Genomic DNA, 21,447 nt, shown 5'->3' on the forward strand with positions numbered 1-21,447 from the left:
AACCACTCCATTATCTTTGCCAAGAAAACCCCAAAAAAGGTCATGAAGAATCATACACAACTGAAAATAACTGAATGACAAATATTTGTTTTTCCAAAACTCTTATAATAATTGTCATTACCCTTTTTTGTCATCTTTGCTAATGTAATGGCCCTGAGTTGGAATTTCAGAGTTTATTTACACTTCTCTTATTGGTGTTTTAGAGCATTCTTTCCTAATAAAATTTATTGAATTTTTCCCTAATTACATGTAGAAACAATTTTATACATTTGTTTTCTGACAATTTGAGGTCCAAATTCTCTCCTTCCCTTCCTCTTCTCCCTCCCCAAGACAGCAAATAAACTGATATAGTTTATACATGTGTTATCATGCAATATCTATTGCCATATTCATGATGCTCTGAAAGAAGACACAGATACAAGAAAAAATTCATGAAGGAAATAAAATGAAAAATAGCCTGCTTCAATCTGCATTCAAACTCCTATCAGTTCTTTCTATGGCAACAGATAGCATTTTTCATCATGAGCCCCATGGAATTGGCTTATATCCTTGCATTGTTTATAATAGTTAAATTTCTGAAATCTGAAAGACCCAGCCTCAGTCACTTTACTAGCTATGTGACAATGGGCAGATCAGTTCATCTCTGTGTATCTCAGTTTCTTCATCTATAAAATGAAGATGATGATACATCCATGTCTTAGGGTTTCATGAGGATAAAATGAGAAAAAAATATTTTTTAACAATTTCATTTAAAATTTTTCCCCATTTGTCTCCCTACTCTCTTCCCTCTTCACTCCTGAAGCTGACAAACAATTCCATTGGTTTATACATATATTATCAATGAGATAATATTTTTAAAGTGGATTGCAAACCTTAAGAGTTTATATAAATTATAGCTAATATATTTTATTAGCATAACAAAAATATTTTTAAAAAAGCTATGTCAGGGGAAAAAAGAAGAGTTAGAGTGAATACTTAAGGCAGATTGGATGACAATAAATCTAAAGAAGTCAAAGCTACACAACTCTTTTTTTTTTTTCCTGGTATTTCTTTACCAAGGAAGGTATGGTCTTTAGCTCAGAAGAATGAAAGTGATTAAAAAAGAGTTCACATTCAGGATAAGTAAGGAGATAGCTCTTATCTGTCCTTGATAATTCAGGTCATCAGACCCAAATCAGTTGCATCATAGGGCGCTGAAAGAACCTTTGGGTATGAACCTTTTTTTTATTATTTTTTTATTTTTTATTTTCTCAGTACACATAGAAACAATGTTTGACAATTGTTTCTTGACATTTTAAAATTCGGATTTTCATCCCCATTACTCTTCCCTCCTTCCCTAAGGTGCTAAATAGTCTAATATTGGTTATGCCCATGCTTTAACAAATATTTTCATATTGTTCATGTCATGATAGAAGACACATCACCCATACAATAGAAATCTCATGAATGATATATAGTGGAAGATGGCATACTTTGATCTGCACTAAGATTCTAGTAGTTCTTTTCTTGGCTATGGATAGCTTGGTGACTAGTACTGATAATGATTTAGTTCTTCACAGTTGATCATTATATAATATTTCTGTTTCATCATTCTTTATGGTACGATAGAATTCCATTACAATCATATACCACAACTTGTTCATCCAATCCCCAAGTATTGGACAACCCCTCGGTTTCTAATTCTTTGCCACTACAAAAAGAGCTGCCAAAAATATTTTGATACAGCTAAGTCGTTTGTTGAGTCAAAGGAAATTACACAGCCTTTTGGGTCTGTAGTGCTCTCTAGAATGGTTGTTTTCAGTTCATAGTTCCACCAGTAATGTATTAGTGTCCCAGTTTTCGCACATCCCCTCCAATATTTATCATTTCCCTCTTTGATCAAGTTAGCTTATCTGGTACGTATGAGGTGATATCTTTGAGTTGTTTTAATTTGCATTTTTCTAATCAGTAGTGATTTGTAGCATTTTTTTTCACATGACTATGGATAGGTTTAATTCCTTCCTCTGAGAACTGCCTGGACATATTCTTTGACCATTCCTTGATGGGGGAGAGTTTTGTATTCTTATAAATTTGACTCAGTTTTTTATATATTTGAGAAATGAGGCTTTTGTCAGAGATATTTGCTATAAAACTTTTACCACAGATGTAATTCTGAGCCATTGTCAATGATTTTTGAAAGATTGTGGAATATCAGCAATAACTTGTATTTATTAAATACCTACTATTTACCAGGCACTGTGCCAGGTATTGAGAATACAAAGCCAAAAATGGCATTGTCCCTGCCTTTAAAAGCTTACCTTCTGTTCAGGGGAGAAAACAGGTACTTCTGAGAGTAAATATATGCAAAATAAATAAAAAATTATATGTGAGGATTAGGAGAGATATTTCAGGTTTAGAGAAAGAGAACTTTTTGTCCTGATTTTTAAACAGGACCATGAATGTGACTTTTAATTCCGAAAACATTTTAGAATATATTTGAAGGGATAGGTAGTGAACAATTAGAGAAGGAAGCAGGGGTCACAAAAAGTGGGCATATGTCATGTCAGATTAACCTTCTATTAAAAATTTTTTTTTTTAGTTTAACAAAAACATTTTCTCTTCCTCCTGGGCAAGTCACTTAACCTTTGTTTGCTCTAATCTACTGGAGAAGGAAATGGCAAACTACTCCCCTATCTTTGCCAGAAAAAACCCATGGACAGTATTGGTGTACCATGGTCTGTGGGGTCACAAAGAGTCAGATATGACAACGAAGTTTGCACTATACCCATAATACTTTTAGATCTAATTAGGAGGACAGAAACCCTAACCCTTAGACCAAAAGTTTACCAGAAGAAACAACTAAAGAAAAAAACAATCACCGAATATATAATACTTCTCTTATGTCCATTCCTCTGAAAGTGAAATTACATTTTTGTTGAGAGGTTATGTGATGTACTAAAAGGAGCACTGGATTTAGACACAGGAAAAATCTGGATTAGAATCCTGTGGATAAGTCATTTACTTTTTGAACTTTAGTTTCGTTATCTGCAAAACAGGGATAATTCTGCCTTATGTGCTTACCTAGAGATGACAGTGTATCAGTGGAAAAAGGACTCACCTTGAAGTAAGAAATCTGTTCTGCCTTGGACATATACTAGTGATGTGATTATGTGACTTGCTAGTCTTTTGTGTGAGGCAGGAGACAAAAATGATCAGTTTGCTTTGGGGAAGGAAGTTTGCATACCATGGAGTTCCCCACTCGGATACAATCACAGAACCAAACCTCCCTTCCCCGCAAAAAATTCTTACAGAATTTTCATGAGGGTAATATGTGTAAAGCATTTTACAAACCTTAAAGTACTATTTCAGCTGTCATTTGAGAGTTATTTTTGCAGGCTGAGAAAAAAAAAACAGTACAGCAATTGAATTGATTTGATTACCATAGTTTAACACAAAGGGTTTTGACAGCTTGAAGCACTCTTGAGGTAAACTTTAGCATGTCCTATACTCCCAAGACTCTGACTAGGATCCCAGACTAAGACATACTTTATAATTATCTCTTCACTTTTTGTGAGGTTGAAATAATTGATAAGAGTTCTGTTTTACCTTCCTTTAATGGCCCTGCCCCTTCAGACCTCAGAGGAACCAAGAACCCAAATACCTTACATTTGTATGGCTAGTTAGTTAGAAAGGGCAGCTAGATGACACAGAGGATAGAGAACTGGCCATCATCTGACCTCAGCCACTTACTAGCTATTTTAGTGATCTTAAGGCATATATACCTGTTTATATAGGCATTATACCTGTTTTGCCTCAGTTTCCTTATCTATAAAATGAGTTGGAGAAGGAAATGGCAAAATATTCCAGTATCTTTGCCAAGAAATGCCCAAATGAGGTCATGGAGCATTAATTAAGTAATTCCTGTGTACTAGGCAGTATGCTAAGCAGTAGGGTAAGTAGGCAATTAAGCCCTGCACCCCATGAAGCTTATATTCTAACGGGAGGAAACAGCACACAGAGAGACGAGGGAAAGGGAGTGGGCGAAGGGTGCTTGCAAGAGGTCAAGGCAGCTCTTGGAAGAGGAAAAGAAGTCCAGAGGGTTGAGTTGGGAGTGAAGTGATATTTTGTGGAACGCCATTCTCTGATGGTGGCTGAGCAGTGACTTAGGAGAACAATTATTTAAGGAGAAAGTGATATTGCCAACTGTCAAATAAAAGTGGTTCTTATTGCGCAAGTTATAGCACTCTCTCCCAGCAAAGACAAAGGAATGGGAGAACTCCCCCTTAACCCCTGTAAGTACTCATAACCACCATCTCTGGCTGACCTTTTTGGGGTGCTATCACCTTAGCCCTGGACTTTGTATCCCTTCATTGCTGACCTTCTGTGGAGATTATGAAAAAAATCTTAAGATAACTTGATAACTCAGACATAGATAACTCAGTTCAATAAGCATTTATCAAATGATCTAGTATTTGTAAAACATTGTGATAAGCAATAAGGGAAATAAAAAGAGAAATGAGATAATTCATATAATGAACAGACAACTTAAGGTATATATGTAGCTCCATGTATTAGCTATCCAATTTGGACAAAAGACATTCTTCACTTCCTTGAATTTTCCTGTGAGACTAGATGGGTCAAACTCTTTTGAGTGATAAGGATCTCATTTAAGAAAATTTGCAGTGTTGTATAGTGCCACCTACAAACAGGAACATTTGGAGGACTTCAGTATTCCTGTTCTGTTTGGATTTTTTGCCAGACATACTTTGAGTATGGCAAATCCCTTCATCTCCCTCTCTTAATCTTTGCTGATAACCAACAAATCAGTCATCAAACAGTTGTTGCTTGTTCTTCATCTTCCATGGAATCTTGTTTGATTTTGCTTTTCCTTTATGCATGGAATTCACTTTATTGAAGAAGAATCTTTAAGGAAGCATTTTGCTATACCAAATAAAAATTTTTAATAGCTAATAAATAATAATAAATGCAGTGAAATCTTGTCTTTTCTTCCCTTCTTATTTGTTTTGTATGTCTGTAAAGATGACTTTTGTGGCATGTTGTTTTTTGAAAGTGCACCTGCTCTTTTCTAATTCTTTCATGTCCTCAGTATAGTGTAAAGATTATTCTCATGAAAATTTTATAGAGATGGGAAAGTGGACTAGGCATGTGGTTTGGTAGTTATTGATGTTTTCTTAGGGACTTTTTTTTACACTTAAATTGTCAATTTTAAAAAATGGGTATTATTCCTTATTTGAGATAGTTAACAAAACTTTACCTTCTTTCTTAGATTCAATACTGAGTATCCATTCCAAGGCAGAAGATAAGGGCTAGACAGTTGGGGTTAAATAACTTGCCTAGGGTCACACAGCTAGGAAGGCCAAATCTGAGGCCAGATTTGAACTTAGATTCTTTCAACTCTAGGCCTGGCTCTCTATTCACTAAGCCACTTAGCTGCTCTTATCATCAAAATTGTGATATCTCTCTCAAGGAACTCCTTTGTGCCTACCAGTCATGCAGCCAGTCAGGGACCAAAATATTTGTTGTTCAGGCTTTCAGTTCTTTCTGACTCTTATGACCCTATTTCTTGGCAGGGATATTGGAGCGATTCACCATTTCTTTCTCCCAACTCATTTTGTAGATGAGAAAATGGAGACACACAGGATTAAGTGACTTGCCCAGAGTCACTCAGCTAGTAAGTGTGAGGTGGGATTTAAATTCAGGAAGATGAGTCTTTGTGACTCCAAGCACCGAACTGTGTCCACTGTGCCCCCCAGCTGAAATGATAAGAATCCAGAATATGGCCACTTTCATTGATAGAGAAAATGGTGTGAGGAAACTGCAGGGTTTTTGTTTTTGAATTTCTAATGTTGAACACAATGCCAGCCACACAGCAGGTTTTTAATAAGTGCTTGTGAATTGTATAGAAATCTATAAAAACTTTTCAGTTTGTCTTTTGTTGTCTTAATAGTCATCATTAAGTACTTCTTAATGATCTGACTTATTAATTGGATCTCATACCAAGCTTTATCTATAAACTAATAAATCTAGTTATTTCTTAATCTTGAGCCATATTGGCCAACAAATTTTTACTAACCTCTAAATGTTTCTGGTTTAGTTTGGAAGTCTTAGGAAATGTTTTATAGAGGGAGGATCTTTTTATAGATTCTCATGAGTACTGTAATAATCAAGTGTCCCCTGAAACTGTATTCTTCGTTGATTTTGAATCTGTAACAAAACCAACCAACACTTTTATTTTGCCTTTTCAAAGAGGAGCTATGAGCTGTCCACCTATCAAGCTTTGATTTTCCTTTTTCTTTTGGTTTCATTTATAATGAAAATATCAGTACTGACATGGTCAGTGTCTCTAATAGTGTTTACTTTTTATTCCCTGAGCAAGAATTTCACGCTTGGAATTATCATCAGTGTTTTAAAAATGTGATTCTTAACACCCTTTGTACCTCTTCCACCATTCAGTCACTGGTGCTACGGTAGCAGAATGCGCAACCCTAATGGAAATATTGTATTTTTCTTTGTCTTACGAGTTCCTGTGGTCAAGAAATAATCACCTCAATGCTCCATTTTCATTAACAAATGCTTACTGAGTGTCTGCTGTATCTGGTTCAGCGAGGTTGAGAAAGTGTTGGACTGTAAATCAGGAAGAGCTGAGTTCAAATCTAGCCCTAGACTCTTACTAGTTGTGTGACTGGGCAAGTGACTTATCCTGTCTTAGCCTCAGCTTCCTTATCCATGAAATGGGGATCATCATAACATTTACCTTTCAGGGTTATTGTGAAACATATGCAAAGCCATTTGTAAACTTTAGTGATATACATACATACATATGTTTTATATATATATATATATATATATATATATATATATATATATATATAGAGAGAGAGAGAGAGAGAGAGAGAGAGAGAGAGAGAGAGAGAGAGAGAGAGAGAAAGAGAGAGAGAAAGAGAGAGAAAGAGAGAGAGAGAGAGAGAGAGAGAGAGAGAGTGAGTAAGGGGCAGAATATAAGGGGTTATTATAAAAGGTTGGACTAGATTATTTAAGAATAGGGTTGCCAGGAATTTATCAATTCCAAAATGATTTTTGAATAACAATTTATTTATAAAATATAAAAAGAGTGAAAATAAGAAAATCAGAGAGAGGATAAGGTATCTAACACAAATAGTTTGCTCTGGCCCCTGGCTCAACCTAGGCAGGGCTAATTAGTTAGTCCTTAGCCAGAGGGGCCTCAGCCTTGAGCCAAGGACCTGGGGATGCAGGAAGCCTCTCTCAATAGGGTAGATCTCTCCTGAGGCTAGTCCCTTCAGAAAATCTAGGAAAGGAGTCAGCCTTTTTCACTCACCCCACATGGTCGTTCTAAGGAAAATGGAAGCAGTCTGAGGTCCTCAGTCAGAGCTCCTCCAAGGTCAAGTTGAAGACGAAAGACCTAAAGACTTCCTCATAGGAAGTTCTTGGCATTTTTAAAGACTATTCTTTTCGTCAGTTCCTGTGACTTCCTTCCATTTTATGTGTACCAATTACAGCTAAAGCTTTGGTTAGGCAATCTGACTCATCACCTACTATCGCAAATGTGGGTCACAGACCTCCCCCAGTCAGGTGTAAGTGGGATGTATATACTTCCGGTGATTAAATCTAAAAATAAACAGGGGACAGTTAATTTAGTCTTTACAGTGTGTGTGTGTGTGTGTGTGTGTGTGTGTGTGTGTGTGTGTGTGTGTGTACACACAGACACACACACTTTAAAAAATATCTACTACTATTATGATGTCTTAACTATAACCACTACTATTTTGAAGACTACTATTGCTGCTAATGCCACCACCACCACCACTACTACAACACTAACTACAATTTTTAGGACATGCTTTGGGGACCTAGTGTGCACACAAATAACCTTAGTGTGAGGTGGTGTCTTTTAGGAACCATTCATGCAGAATAGACCACATAAAGCACAGTGGAGGCCAGAGGCCAGGGAGACCCTTTCTAACTGGAATGATCAGGGATGAAGCAGAACACACCCTATTAATAGTGGCCAGTCTCTGTATCTGCCTTTAAAATTGGATCTGGTTTTACCAAGTGGCTGGTCCTAGGGGGTCTTCCTATTACCAGCCCCCCACCCTTTCCCCAGTGGTGATTCTTCCTAAGTTGTTCCTGAAAAAGCATTTGGACAAGGTGTAGAGATCTGGGAGATAAGAGCCCATCCTTGGCCTTGTCTAAATTATTGCCTGTCAATGTGATCATTTCACTGTGAATCTGGCTAGTGGCTGGACGGTTCATGCTCTAGACCACTGTCATTGGGTGATTGAGGAGGAACTGTTTTGGGCCTGGTCTTCTCTCTACCTCATGCAACCTCTGGGCCTCACTGCCCTTGTCTTTGCTCCCCAGGTGTATCCACTGTGGAGTTGTCTTTGTGACCTTAGCCTTGCTGAAGGGGCACATCCAGGAACGGCACTGCCAGGTTTTCCACAAGTGTGCATTTTGCCCTATGGCCTTCAAATCTGCTAGTGGCACTGCTGCCCACAGTGCTGCCCAGCACCCTGCCCAGCCACACAAAGCCTCTCAGTAAGTACATTGTGGGAAGCGTGTCCTTGAGGGATTGCCAAGGAGCTATGTGGGAAAGGGAGCCAGGCTGGAGGGAAGTGTCAGGGGCCTTGGGAAGGGATGGGGGAGAACCACTTAGGGCTTAGAGGCTTTTGTGGGAATTAAAGTAATTTATTTTATTTTTTTTAATTATTTTTATGTTTTTTAAAATCTTTTCCCATGGTTACATCATTCATGTTCTCTTCCCTCTCCCCTCCCAGTGGAAGCAATTCCACTGGCTTATACATGTTTTATTACTCAATACCTATCTTCTTATTTATTCATTTTATAATAGGGAAATCTTTTAAAACCAAAACCCCAAATCCTATACCCTTATAAACAAGTGATAAAAGTGATGTTTTCTTCTGTGTTTCTACTCCCACAATTCTTTCCCTCGATATAGATATCGTTCTTTCTCATAAGTCCCTCAGGATTGTTCTGGATCATTGCATTGCTGTTTGTAGCAAAGTCTGTCACATTTGATTGTCCCACAGTGTTTTAGTTACTGTGTACAATGATCTCCTGGTTCTGCTCATTTCACGCCACATCAGTTCATGGAGGTCTTTCTAGTTCTTATAGAAAATCAAGCAGTTCATCACTCCTTATAGCACAATAGTATTCCATCACCACCATGTACTACAACTTACTCAGCCATTCCTCAATTGAAGGACATCCCCTCATTTCCCAATTTTTTGCCACCACATAGAGTGCAGCTATGAATATTTTGTACAAACATCTTTTTGTCTCTTTGGGATACAAGACTGGTAGTGGTATTGCTGGATCAAAGGGCATGCACTCATTTAAAGCCCTTTGGGCATAGGAATTTAGAGGGAATGGTATTTTTTTAAACCCCAAATATCCTTCTGGTTCTCATGTGGCCTTGAGGTACACTCACAGCTGTTATGCAACCTTTGAAAAGAGTTCTTCATTCTTTCTGCCTCTGGGGCCTTTTCATGGGCTGCAGCCCTTTAGAGAGAGACGTAATCCTTGTGTTCTTGTTCTCATCCCGCTAGATTGATCTATAAGTGTTCTTGTGAAACTGTCTTCAACAAGAAGAAGCTGATGCAGCAGCACTTTTATCAGAACAACAACAAACTGATGGTGGGAGTTTTCAAGTGCCCTGACTGTCAGCTTGTGTTCATGCAGAAGCAGTTGCTAATGCAGCATGTCAAGGTGGGTCAGGAGACCTGGGGGGAGGTGCACAGAGAGCCGGTGCAAGCATGGTCCCCGACATCCATGTCCTTGCTCAGTCAGTAATCACCCTCCCCATCCCTAGAATGTCCATGGTGTCCCACGAAATGTGGAAGAGCTGCCCAGCCTACGGTCTACAACTGAGATACCCTCTGGCCGCCCAGGCTCTGGGAGCCCTGCCGAGCCATCAGCCACTAGTACTGCTGGGCAGAGTGGGGCCCAGACCTCGGTCTGCTGGGATAGGCCTGGGGAGCGCCGTGCTGAAGCCCAGACCAAGGCTGAGATGAAGCCTAGATTGAGGAGCACTGGCTGGACCTGCCAGGATTGCCATGAGTGGCTCCCTGATCGAGAGAGCTACGTGTCTCATATGAAGAAAAGCCATGGCCGGGTAAGCAATGTGCAGTTAGGCTTGGGGGCTGGGGCAGTGGGGAGATGGAGGATTGGGTCCACCTATGATGAAGTACAACTGTAGAGCAGCAGTCATAGCTGAGTTCCTTTAAAGGACTCAGAGAACAAGGAGCCCCAAATATTCTGGGATTCTTAGTTTCTCAGTTCCTTTAGTCCCAAGGAGAGTCCTAATGCCCAGATCTGAGCCTTGACTACCAGGCTGCACAGTTCTGAATTTCAAGCATTTGTTTGTGCATAGTCGGCATCCCTTTATGTCCTTTGCAATGTCATTTTCATGCCTCTTGGGTGAGCCTCTTTCTGGGTTGGGTTGGGTTGTTTCCTCAGATATATGAGGGTCTAAAATAAAGGTCACTGGGTCCAGAAAAAGCACACTCTTCCTCTTTTTCTACCCTTCCCCCCTTTGAAAGGGATCTCTCAGCTTTCTGGGGTCTGATGCTTTGTGTCCTCTTTCCTCTCTTCAGATAGTGAAGCGCTATCCATGTCGGCAATGTGAGTGCTCCTTCCATACTGTCATTAACCTTCGACGACATATCCGAAATAACCATGATACAGCTAAGAAGGTTTATACTTGTTGGTGAGTTTCTTATTAGGTAGCTCCTGGCTAGAGGCCATGGTTTGAGGGTTCCAAGAGTTGAAAGCAACTCTGTTGATGATGTCTGAGAACTTGTGGTTAGGAGAGCCCAAGTGCTCCGGGTGCCTTAGGAAACCCCAAGACTATGCCATGAAAAGGAGGAGGGCATCCTGCTCTTTCCCCCACTGTTCTCCACAGCTCCTAATCTTTAGAAATAATACATTTCTGCTTGCTATTGGAATCTTGGATGCTAGTTATGAAGCTCCTCACCCACTGAGAATGATACACTTGAATATTCTCCTCTCAGAGCATCCCTGGCCTTTCTGTGACAACTGCTGTCACTACTACTACTGGGAATCCCGTGACTGGGGAAACCAGACCCATCCTTCAGGGTTTAGTTCCATTGGTCTTGGCATTACTGTCTCAGTGATGAGTCTTAGTTTGTATGTCTCTGTGGTGTGCTTGAGGGAATCACTTCAGTCAGGACTTTCTTAGTTCTCTTAGTCAAAGACTAATGGCAAACCGTGGAGCTGGGGGTTGCTTCTGTTCGCATCTCCTTTTCCACTCACCCCTGGCTTCTCGAGGCTCTGATTCTCCTTTTCCGACCTGCTTTTTGAAGGTATTGCACAGAGGACAAGCCCAGCTTCCCTCAGCTCTCCCTGTTGGAGAACCATGTCAGCCTTATGCATGGCATCAAAAATCTAGACTTGAGCCAGACGTCCAAAGCCAGACCACCTGCTGGAGAGGCCTCCCAGGTGAGTTTCCCTTACACTGACAGGTCCTCAAAAGGAGTTTGTGTACTGAAAGTGGCAGCCTTGAGAGCTAACTGAATATGGGCAGAACAACAGCTCTCCAAGGGGTATTACCACCTGGTTGGAATGAAGGCAGGAGGCATATAGAGACAAGTGGATGAAGAGGGGAAGTTCTGGGGCCAGAACAGTCTCTTCAGGCACAATAAACCCTGCTCCATATTCACCATTACATCTACTTCGGGTCCTCTCTGGTCCTGTCCCTTCATGCCCAGTGTACCTAGAACATAGACCTGGGGTTCTCTTTACTGAAGTGGGAGGTGCCCCAAGATAGGAGGGACAGTCTGGAAAACGTTGACTTGCTTAGAGTTCAGGGGCTCTGGAGGTCATCTTGTGGGTCTGGACCTTCCACAGGGGCCCTAGGAGAACTGGGACAATGCCACGGGGACCTTCTCTCCAGTCTATGTTTTGTCTTTTTCAGGTGAACGATCTGAAGAGACCGGCTGCTGGAGTTGGAGGTGCCCCAGGCTCTACCAACGGAGCAGCTGTTCCCACCACCAAAAGAGCCAAGGCCCTATTCCAGTGTGCAAAGTGCAGCTTTGCCACAGACTCGGGGCCTAAGTTTCAGAGCCACATACCTCAACACCAGGCAGACAGCTCCACAGCCCAGTGTCTGCTCTGTGGCCTGTGTTACACCTCAGTGACCTCCCTCAACAGACACCTCTTCATCGTTCACAAAGTGAGAGACCCAGAGGAGACAGAGGAGGGGGACCCAGAAGGGCCTGGGAAAGGAGCTCCCATGGAAATGAATGAGAATGGGTGTGAAGACTTTCATGGGGAGGAAAGCCAATGGAAGAAGGACTGGGAGCAGGACACAGCAGGCCATCTGCAGGCTGCTCAAGACCAGAACAGCCACATGACATCTCCTGGGGTGTAGCAAGTGCTTTTGAAATGTGGGAGGGTAAAGGAGGGCCATGCTGTCCAAGTACCTACCTTGAGGAGAAGAGGAAATAAAGAGCTGTGCCCCGTTTATTTGTGTGTGCGTGTGCATGCGTGCGTGTGTGCATATGCACTCAGAGCAGGATCCATTCTGGCCTGGAGAATGCTGGGTCCCTTAGACCCTCAAGGGGGTTAATAGGTAGCTACTTTCTTTTCCACTTGGGCCCCCAGAATTTCCCTCGCTCTGCATTCTAGTTCTGAGCTCTTATCTTCTGCCCCAAGTTCATGAGCTTTAGAGCAATAATAGGTGGTGAGAGTGCTGGATGGAATTAGGAAAGAATTGGGTTTGAGTCTCAACCCCAGTGCCTCTTTATATTGTGTGACTGAGCAAGCAAGCAAGCATGAGGACCCCTAATGCCTCTTACAGGACTTTTCTTACAGAGTTGTGAGCAAAGTACCTTTTGCAAGCCCTCAACACAAGTGTGCATTATGATTATATGGTTTCCCAGAGCTACTCAGTTGCATGGTTGAAACCTGCTGCCTGATAGTTCTCAAACTCTACTGTTTGCTCTCCCTTTGAATGTGGGGCCTTGGCAAGAGTTTCTTTCTCTGCCTGCCTCCCTCAGGGATAAGGGGAGAGAAGGAAGCGACTAATCTTCAGGCGAGATGTTCCTCTTTCCTCTAAGAGGGCACAGATTAGAGACATGGTGATAAAGAGTGGGAGCCCCTCTTTCTGAGAGGCTGGTCTCTAGAGGCACGCTTGCTGTATCATTCTCTCCCATTTCTTTCCCTCATTCCCCTGCTTCCTGGTAAATGACTCTGGAGGAGGCAGCTGACACGTATCTACCCAAGCCCCTGCCAAATCAGAGGCACTCACAGAGTCCCTCTGGGAGACAGCAGGTAAGTTGGGATCCCTGCTATCCAAGAGCCTTCAGTCTGGTAGAGGCGATAAAACCTGTGCCCAGAGAAACATAAGGAAAGTACCAAGAACCATGAGATTTTTTACCAAGAACCTTGTGGCAGGGGAGAAGAGCCCCCACCTAACATTCCCCTCTATAGCCGCTGCTGGTCAGGAGGATGCAGCCTAGTGGAGGCTCTGACCTCAGTAGTTGTGGCCATCTCTCCTGACCCTCCCCACCAAGAGGAGGCTTTTGGGTCACCTTTGCAATAGACTCTGCCATCCAGAAGGTGTTAGAGGGACAATACAACCCCCTGTGCTTAGAAATGCTCATTAACTGGGTCAATATTTCAAATAAAAACTTCTTACATTGCTGGAGCCAGGCTCCCTCATTCATTCTTAGCCCAGTCCTGCTTAAGAAGGCTTTTTTTCAGAATTGCTTCCACTTTCACATGAATATTTCTCAGAGACTGGAAGAACAATGCCTCAGAGATATTTGTTCCTGAATGTTTTCCCCAAAACCCTTTAAGAAAAGGTTTTTTTTGCTTTGGTTCAAAGTTTTTTAATAGGAAATCCATTGCACTGTTCCTAGGAAGGCACCACATTCTTCATTTACAGGGGAAATGAACATTTTATCCAATCCTTTGCCCTCCGGGTTCTTGACCTTTTTTGTGTGTATCATGGACCCCTTCTCAGAATTGTTTTTAAATGCATAAAATAAAATACATAGAATCACAAATAAAACCCTTGATGTCAAAATACATTAGCCCAGGTTAAGAACCCTCTGCCATGGGGGAAATAGAGGAAATGATATTCAATCCTCTCTCTTAGAGAAAAGATTTGGAATTGTCATTTTAAAATATAATCTTGTATCTAGGAAGGCCACAGATTAGTGATTAAAAGTGAATTTAGAGATCATCTAATCCAACCTCTTAATTCTACAAACGTGGAAGCTAGGACCTAAAATTGTAAGGCAGCAAAGTTGGGTTTGATAATCACAGGACTTTTAGTTCGAAATCCAGTGCTCTATCATATAATTATAGTATTTAGGATGCAAGAAGTGGAAGAAGATATCCCAGGGAGGCTCCAGATTCTTTACACTGATGGGAGATCTTAGGCATGTGGACCCCTTGAGAGAGCTAGGTTGATTTTGTAGATAAGAACACCAGATGTGGAATTAGGAAGACCCGAGTTCAAATCCTGCTGTCCCCACTTAGTAACACTGTGACTGGGCCAGCCAGTAACCTCTCTGCTTCAGATTCCTTGGCTGTAAAATGGAGGTAAAGTCCTTATCTCAGACCCCCGTTTGAGGAATCGGATGTATATATATATATATAAAAATAAAAGCTTTTTTTTCTTTTTAAAGTTTTATTTTAAACTTGAAAAGAATTTTACTTTTTTTTTCCAATTACATGTAATAACAATTTTTAACATACATTTTCTGAAATGCTGGGATCCAAATTGTCTCCCTTTCTTTCCTCCCCCCTCCCTGAGACTGTAAGCAATTTGATCTTTGGGCGCTCTTATTGAGATATATGGGCCTTTACCAGAAGCAGGATCCAAGAAAAAGACCTTGATAGGAAAGAGCTGACCATAGAGGGGGAGTATTGCCTGTACAGAGATGGCCTCTGGCCAAAACACAGCAGTTTGGAAGGGAGAAAAAATTGTGCATATCTGAGTTGGAAGGGGACAGACCCAAGACAGCATTTCTTAGGAGTGCTGATTATGTTTTGAGAGGTGACTTTTCTAGGGAGGAATTGAATACTAATTATAAAATATTAAATCAGATAAATGTGCTTGACCTTTCCATATTCAAAGGAAACGGATTTTGAAACCCCCTATCAAATGCCACAATTTTCAGGGAAAATGCTAATAGCAGCAGGAAAGGTTAGTGCTTGCAAGAGTTGCAGAGAGGTTGCTGTTGTTTATACCTTTAAAAATGATTGCTATGCAGAGAAAGCTTTGACCTCTTTCCTTGCTGTGTCTAGCCGTGGAGCCTAAGCTGCAAGTTTGATGGATGCTTCCACAGAAGCCAGACAGCCAGATAGCGGCTTCCTTGAGTGTCGAGCATTCTCCTCTCATAAGTGATATTTGACTCTTCACCAGCCACAGATAAGGAAACACGGCCGGCCCAAAGAGGGGAGGGAGGCCGAGGAAAGGCAGGCTGTCCTTGAATGGTCAGCCTGCTGGGAGGGAGAGTCCTGAGGTCCTCCCCAATGATTCACTGCAGGAATTCGGTACTCATTGAAAGGAGTGGAGCAATCGTTAAAAAAAAAAAGGCAGCTGATTCCATCAGTAGGAGCTAGCAGAAACAACATCAAGACGCCCAGACAAGGTCAACATTTCTCAGGAAGCCGCTTGGACCTTTCAGCAGCTCCAGTTCCTCCATCCTGCTCTCCTCCCATGAGGCCTGGATGTTCTGGAAGAGGGCGCTTCTCATTCTCATCCCACGACCACAGTGGGGCTCCCAGGAAGCCCAGTGCTGTCACCCACCGTTTCACAGCTGCGGCTGGTTCTAAGATGTTACTCAAAAAAAGGCTGTTGGGTCAGTCTGAAGATAGAAGGAGATTTTCTTTCTGGGCCTGAGCTCTTATTCGATGGAAGGACTTGAAAAATTGTATGTCTGGGTTGCACTGATTCTTAGCGTTCTAAAGAATAATTGTTCATCAAAGGATATCTGCCCCAAATGACATCCCTTCCATCCCAGAGAAAATGGAGACCTGGAGAGGAGTTTCAAAGTTCCAATACCTTATTTCACACGGGAAAGGAAAGGCTGATTAGTCCAAGGGCTCCTTTTCTTAGAGTAGAACCTATTCTTGGACTCCAAAGTGGATCCTGAATGGAAGAATGCCTTCTACCTCACACATGGCTTCTCTGAATGTTTCTCTTGAGTGTCTTCCTTCATTTGTCTTACCCACAGCTAAAAACCTTGATTTTATTTCTAATTGTAGGAGCCAGAATTTTAGTGTACTTTACACTCACAAATTGTGTCATATTATGTCTCAATGAAAGCCATTTTCAGATCAAATATTGTACCACTTCTTGGCTGGGTGACCTCAGACAAATAGTTTTGCTGTTCTGAGTTTCAGATCCTTATTCATACAATGAAGTTAACCCAGAACAAGAGGGCCATGAATCATCATCTATGGGTAAAGTTCTTAGAGCTTGCATAGGGAAAGAAAATTACATCTTAATTGTCGCCTTTCTCCAACTGAAATTTGACATTTCTTTCCATCATAAGTTAAAAAAAACCAACATTCTGAGCAAGGGTCCTGGATTTCACAAGGCTGGCAGTGGTCCTTGATACAACAAAAGATAGGAACCCTTGTCCTGGTGGGATTCTTGATCTACAGTTGGAAGAGACTTCAGAAGTTACCTAGTTTCATTGAAAAAAGGAGAAAACATCCCCAGGGAGATTTAAGGGGCTTCTCTGAGGTGGCATGACTTTTAAGGTCCTTTGAGCACATTTTACTTCTCAAAGCCCTAGTCTTAAATCAGTCTATTACCTACATGCCATATGTTTCCTAGATTAGAGTTAGAAGGAACTTTAGAGATCGTTTAGCCCAAATCCTTCATTTTATAAATGAAGAAATAGATCTGGAGAGTGAAGTCTAACAGAATAAGAGACCTTTCTAAAGGCAAATATAATTTTATTTCTGTGTGTATATATAATATATTTGTGTTGGAGCTATAATTTTGTGTGTGTGTGTGTATAATATGTTTGTGTGAGAGGCAGATAAATTTTCAAAAAGATTCCTAACTTCTTGACTATCTACTCTGGCTGTCTGATTTTTTTTTTTAATTTTTGACAACCCTTCCCTTCCATCTCGGAATCAATGCAAAGTATTTCTTTCAAAGCAGAAGAGCAATAAAGGCTAGGCAATTGAGGTTAAGTGATTTGCCCAGGGTCATACAGCTAGAAGATGTCTGAGGTCATATTTGAACCCAAGGCCTCCCATCTGCACTCCTGGCTGGCTCTCTATCCACTGAGCCACTTTGTTGTCCCCAGCTGTCTGATTTTTGATGTTTTCAAGCCTTTCACAGTTTTGAAATACCTGGCTACCTTCCAGTGCCTGATTTATTTTTGTTGTTGTTTTTTAACCTGTTTCTGAACCTCTTCAGAACAATGAAGTATCTGGGTCAGGTTGACCTCTTGTGCTTTCAGAATTGACTATCTTTTTGTATATTGGTGCTGTTCTCAGGTTTTTGCCAATTCCTATCATTTTTCTTACATGATTGTTAAGAAACAACAAACCTTCCCAGGATACTCACTCTTTGTGGACTGTAATAGTTTAATTTTCCTTAGATTTTTGATCCATAAATTATAATTCCTTAAAAGATTTGGTAGATATAAGATATCTACCCTTTATCCCATAAGCCAACATTTGCTGAGGGTTTATTTGTATGCCCATGTGTTAAGGAATGTGTGAAGGGAATTCCCTTCCTTTTGTTTTGATGTAATCAGTCAGGGACCTGGAGTTACTTTATCATTGAGATGTGCAGGGATAGACAGGCCCTCAGAGAAAGGAAGTTGAAACCAATGAGAAAGGAAACTGATCCCACAAGCACTGCCCCCCCCCCTGGGCCATGCCAGGCAAATTAAGGAACTATGATTGGTTCCTGAGACGTGTGGGAGAGCTAGTGGATGGAGAAAACTGCTTATAAAGGGGAGACCATGGCTCTGAACTCTCTCCTGCTCTTCTGACTGGAGATTGGACTGGAGGGAACCCCTGTTGGTGGTGAGCTTCTTTCCATAAGAATGGCACATAGGGTGGTAGACTAGGCAACTCTATTTCTTTCCTACATTTCCTTCTCTTTACTATCACTACTTTGATGTAATAAAGCTATTGGCAACCTCATAGTTTAACTATTACAGGCGGTAGGAATGGGAAGGAGCAAGCTTCTTTACCCCAGGGTTGGACTCTAGGTGGAAATGAAATGAATGTGATAAAAATAAAAGAGTAATTAATATGTGGGAGTCAGAAGGCTTTCTTATCCACCCCCAATCCACCTCAGTAGAACCTTGGATGACCTTGAGAAAGGAAAGGACCAGGTCTTCTGGGCCTTCCAACCTGATCCAATAAACATTTATTAAAATGTCTATTCAAGGTACTGTGCTGGGTGCTAAAGGGATACAAGGGGAAATAGATCTTGCCCTCAAGGAACCGATGTCTGATGGGGGAAGCAATGGGGATACAACTTTTAAACAGATAAGTAGATTCCTGACCATTTGAGGAGGAAGAAAGAATGAACAAGTAGGGAGACTGGAAAGACTTCCCTTAGGTGGCACATACTCCAGGTTTTGAAAGAGTCTGAGAATTCTAAGGCCTGTCAGTGTGAGTAGAGAAGAAGTTTTCAGATGTGAGGGACTGCTTGCATGAAACCACAGGATAAAGGCAAACTTGGGCACGAGCTGGAATGCTAGATTGGGGGAAAAGCAAATGGGCTCTTTGTACTGGAAGGCAGAGTGTATAAAGAGAATAATGTGAAATAGTCCAGGAAAAGAAAATTGAACTTTGACCGTGAAGAGCTTTAAAGGGCAAAAGGAAGGGTCTGCATTTTTTCCCCAGAGATACCAAGTTGCTACTAGAAGGTTTTCGAGCACTTGGACGACATGGTCAGACATTAATTTTAGGAAGAGTATCTGAACAGTTATGAGTTAGATCAGTAAGGCTAGAAATTGAGATTTGGATTAGAAGGCTATTGGCAGTAGTCCAGGGGAGAGCTGAGAAGAACCTGAACTCCTGCTCTCATTTTGGGAGTGAAGAAAAGGGGACTGATGTGAAATATTTTGTGGAAGCAGAATTAGTAAGCTGTGTGACCCTGAACAAGATACTTCATCCTGCTTGCCTCAGTTTCCTCACCTGTCAAATGAGCAGGAGAAGGAAATTGCAAATCACTCCAGTATCTCTGCCAAGAAAACCCCAAATGGGGTCCCAGAGTTGGATACAACTGAAAATGACTGAACAACAAAGAATCAGTAAGATGTGGCAACTGATTGGATAGGAGAGGGAAGGAATGAGAGGAGGGTTGGTGACTGGAAGAAAAACTAATGAAAGGCTGAGGAAAGACAGAAATTTTATGGAAGCATGTGGCAAGCTTGTAGAGGCATGGCCTTGTGCCATACAAGTTGGAGAAACTTGAGATATTTACTCTGGAGAAGAAAAGACTTCAGAAGGTCACACTGTCTTTGTGTATTTGAGAAGTTAACAGAGAGAAGAGGGAAGAATAAGCATTAATCAAGTGCCTGCTGTGTGCCTAGCACTGTGCTAAGTGCTTTAAAAAAATCTCATTTGAGAAGGGAAGAGAGATTAATTTCTCTTAAATTAAATTCCCTTAAATCTGGGTCATACACATTATTGTGCAAAGCATATTTCCATATTGTTCATTTTTGTAAGAGAATAATTCTATAAAACCAACCTGCCCCCAAACTCAAATAAGCAAGTAAAAAATCATATGCTTTCATCTGTATTCTTACATCAACAGTTTTTTCTTTGGAGGTGGATAGTATTCTTTGCCTCAAGTCCCTTAGATTTGTCCTGGGTCTTTGTAATGCTGAGAGTAGCAAAGTCTGTCACATATGATCATTCCATAGTATTTCGGTGTTTTCCTGGTTCTGCTTTTTTCACTCTGCATCAGTCCATGCAGGTCTTTCCAGCTCTTTCTGAAATCCTCCAGTTCATCATTCCTTGTAGCACAACAGTATTCCATCACCGTCATGTACCCCAATTTGTTCAACCATTCCCCAATTGAGGGACATCCCTTCAGTTTCCAATTCTTTGTCACCATAAAAAAAAGCAGCTATAAATATTTTTGTACAAGTAGGTCCTTCTCCCCCCCCCCTTTTTGTCTTTTTGGAATTGTAATAGTGGCTTTTGGGGAGATATATTCAGATGGGATATCAATGGATTACTTTGGGCCAGTATCAGGGTTTCCAACTCCTGACCAGACCAGAGACTGATCTGGGACCAGCACACAGATTTACTCAGTCACAGAGCTGGATATAGTAAATGGAAGGTATAAGTTATTGAGGGGGGGGATGGAGGGAGGAGAGAGAAGGAAGGAGAGAGGGAGGGGGAGAGAGAGAGAGAGAGAGAGAGAGAGAGAGAGAGAGAGAGAGAGAGAGAGAGAGAGAGAGAAGAGAGAGAGAGAGAGAGAGAGAGAATCCCTGTCACTAATTCACTAGCTACAAAACCCAGTTCTAAACTTCCTCACAGAGAGTCTTCAGAGATTGAGTAGTCTACACATTACCCTCTCCTCTCTAAACTATAAACCCAGTCCCTGTTCTAAATAACCTGCACTGAACCCTCTCTTGGTTATTACTAGAGGGGCTGGCCTGTGACACATTTGGCAGGGCCCCAGGGTAGGTCCCAGGTGCAAAGGGACCCAGACCTTGGCTTACTGACAGTGCAGATGGCTGGTTCAGGATCACAAAGTTCTCCCAAGGAAACACAGCAACAGGATAACAACAAGGACAGCAAGCAGGAGAGGATCAGCAGCCTCAGGACAGGCAGCCACTCTCCCCAGGTTACATCCAGAGAGAGAGAGCCAAACCCTTCAGTTCCAGCTTAACCCTTCTTCCAGCATTCCAGAACCTTTCTCTGCAGGTCTCATGCATTTGTCCTCTGCAAACCTTCATTTTCCTACTAAACCTCTCTTCCTCATAACAGGATCAGACCTAGTAGTGGATCAGAGGATATGCACACCAAGGAGTTTTTGAGCAGAGGTTGTTGTATTCCCCTGTCAAAGCTGTTGCTGAAGACATAATTCAGACATACATGCAACTGGACGACTTCTGAAGCCCTTTTTAAATTCTGAGATCTTGTGAGAAGAAAGAGGTGTGGGGAGTTTTGAACCTGAGAAGAAAGAATCTCAATCGGAGCATGCTGGAGCAAGGGAGAAACTGAGGTTTAAGGCCATAGTAACTAGAGATCATCAATTTAGAGCTGGAATGAACCTTTGAGGTCCTCTAATCTAAGCCCTCATTTTAGAGATGAGATAACAGGTCCGGGGGCTGGGACGTGAAGTGTTCCCAAGGCCACATATAAGGCTAGGGGGAAAAAGCCAGATTTTTACAAAGAGTGGGCAATGGGTGGTGTGTGCTAAAAGGATCATAG

General features: G+C 41.5%; 1 protein-coding gene across 4 annotated transcripts in view; it reads left to right on the top strand.

Moving 5' to 3' along the window:
- ZNF592 (zinc finger protein 592) overlaps positions 1–12,523 on the top strand; it is a 76,567-nt gene extending 64,044 nt beyond the window's left edge. For all 4 annotated transcript variants that reach the window (XM_007479221.3, XM_016427759.2, XM_056805618.1 and 1 more), the window contains 6 exons: positions 8,380–8,556; positions 9,588–9,747; positions 9,851–10,153; positions 10,635–10,747; positions 11,364–11,499; positions 11,975–12,523. In XM_007479221.3, the coding sequence (XP_007479283.2) occupies positions 8,380–8,556; positions 9,588–9,747; positions 9,851–10,153; positions 10,635–10,747; positions 11,364–11,499; positions 11,975–12,430 (1,345 nt within the window). In that variant the 3' untranslated portion in view covers positions 12,431–12,523. The remainder of the gene's footprint in view (positions 1–8,379; positions 8,557–9,587; positions 9,748–9,850; positions 10,154–10,634; positions 10,748–11,363; positions 11,500–11,974) is intronic.
- The last annotated feature ends 8,924 nt before the right edge of the window (positions 12,524–21,447 follow it).

This window comes from Monodelphis domestica, chromosome 1, assembly GCF_027887165.1.
Source record: "Monodelphis domestica isolate mMonDom1 chromosome 1, mMonDom1.pri, whole genome shotgun sequence".
NCBI lineage: Eukaryota > Metazoa > Chordata > Mammalia > Didelphimorphia > Didelphidae > Monodelphis > Monodelphis domestica.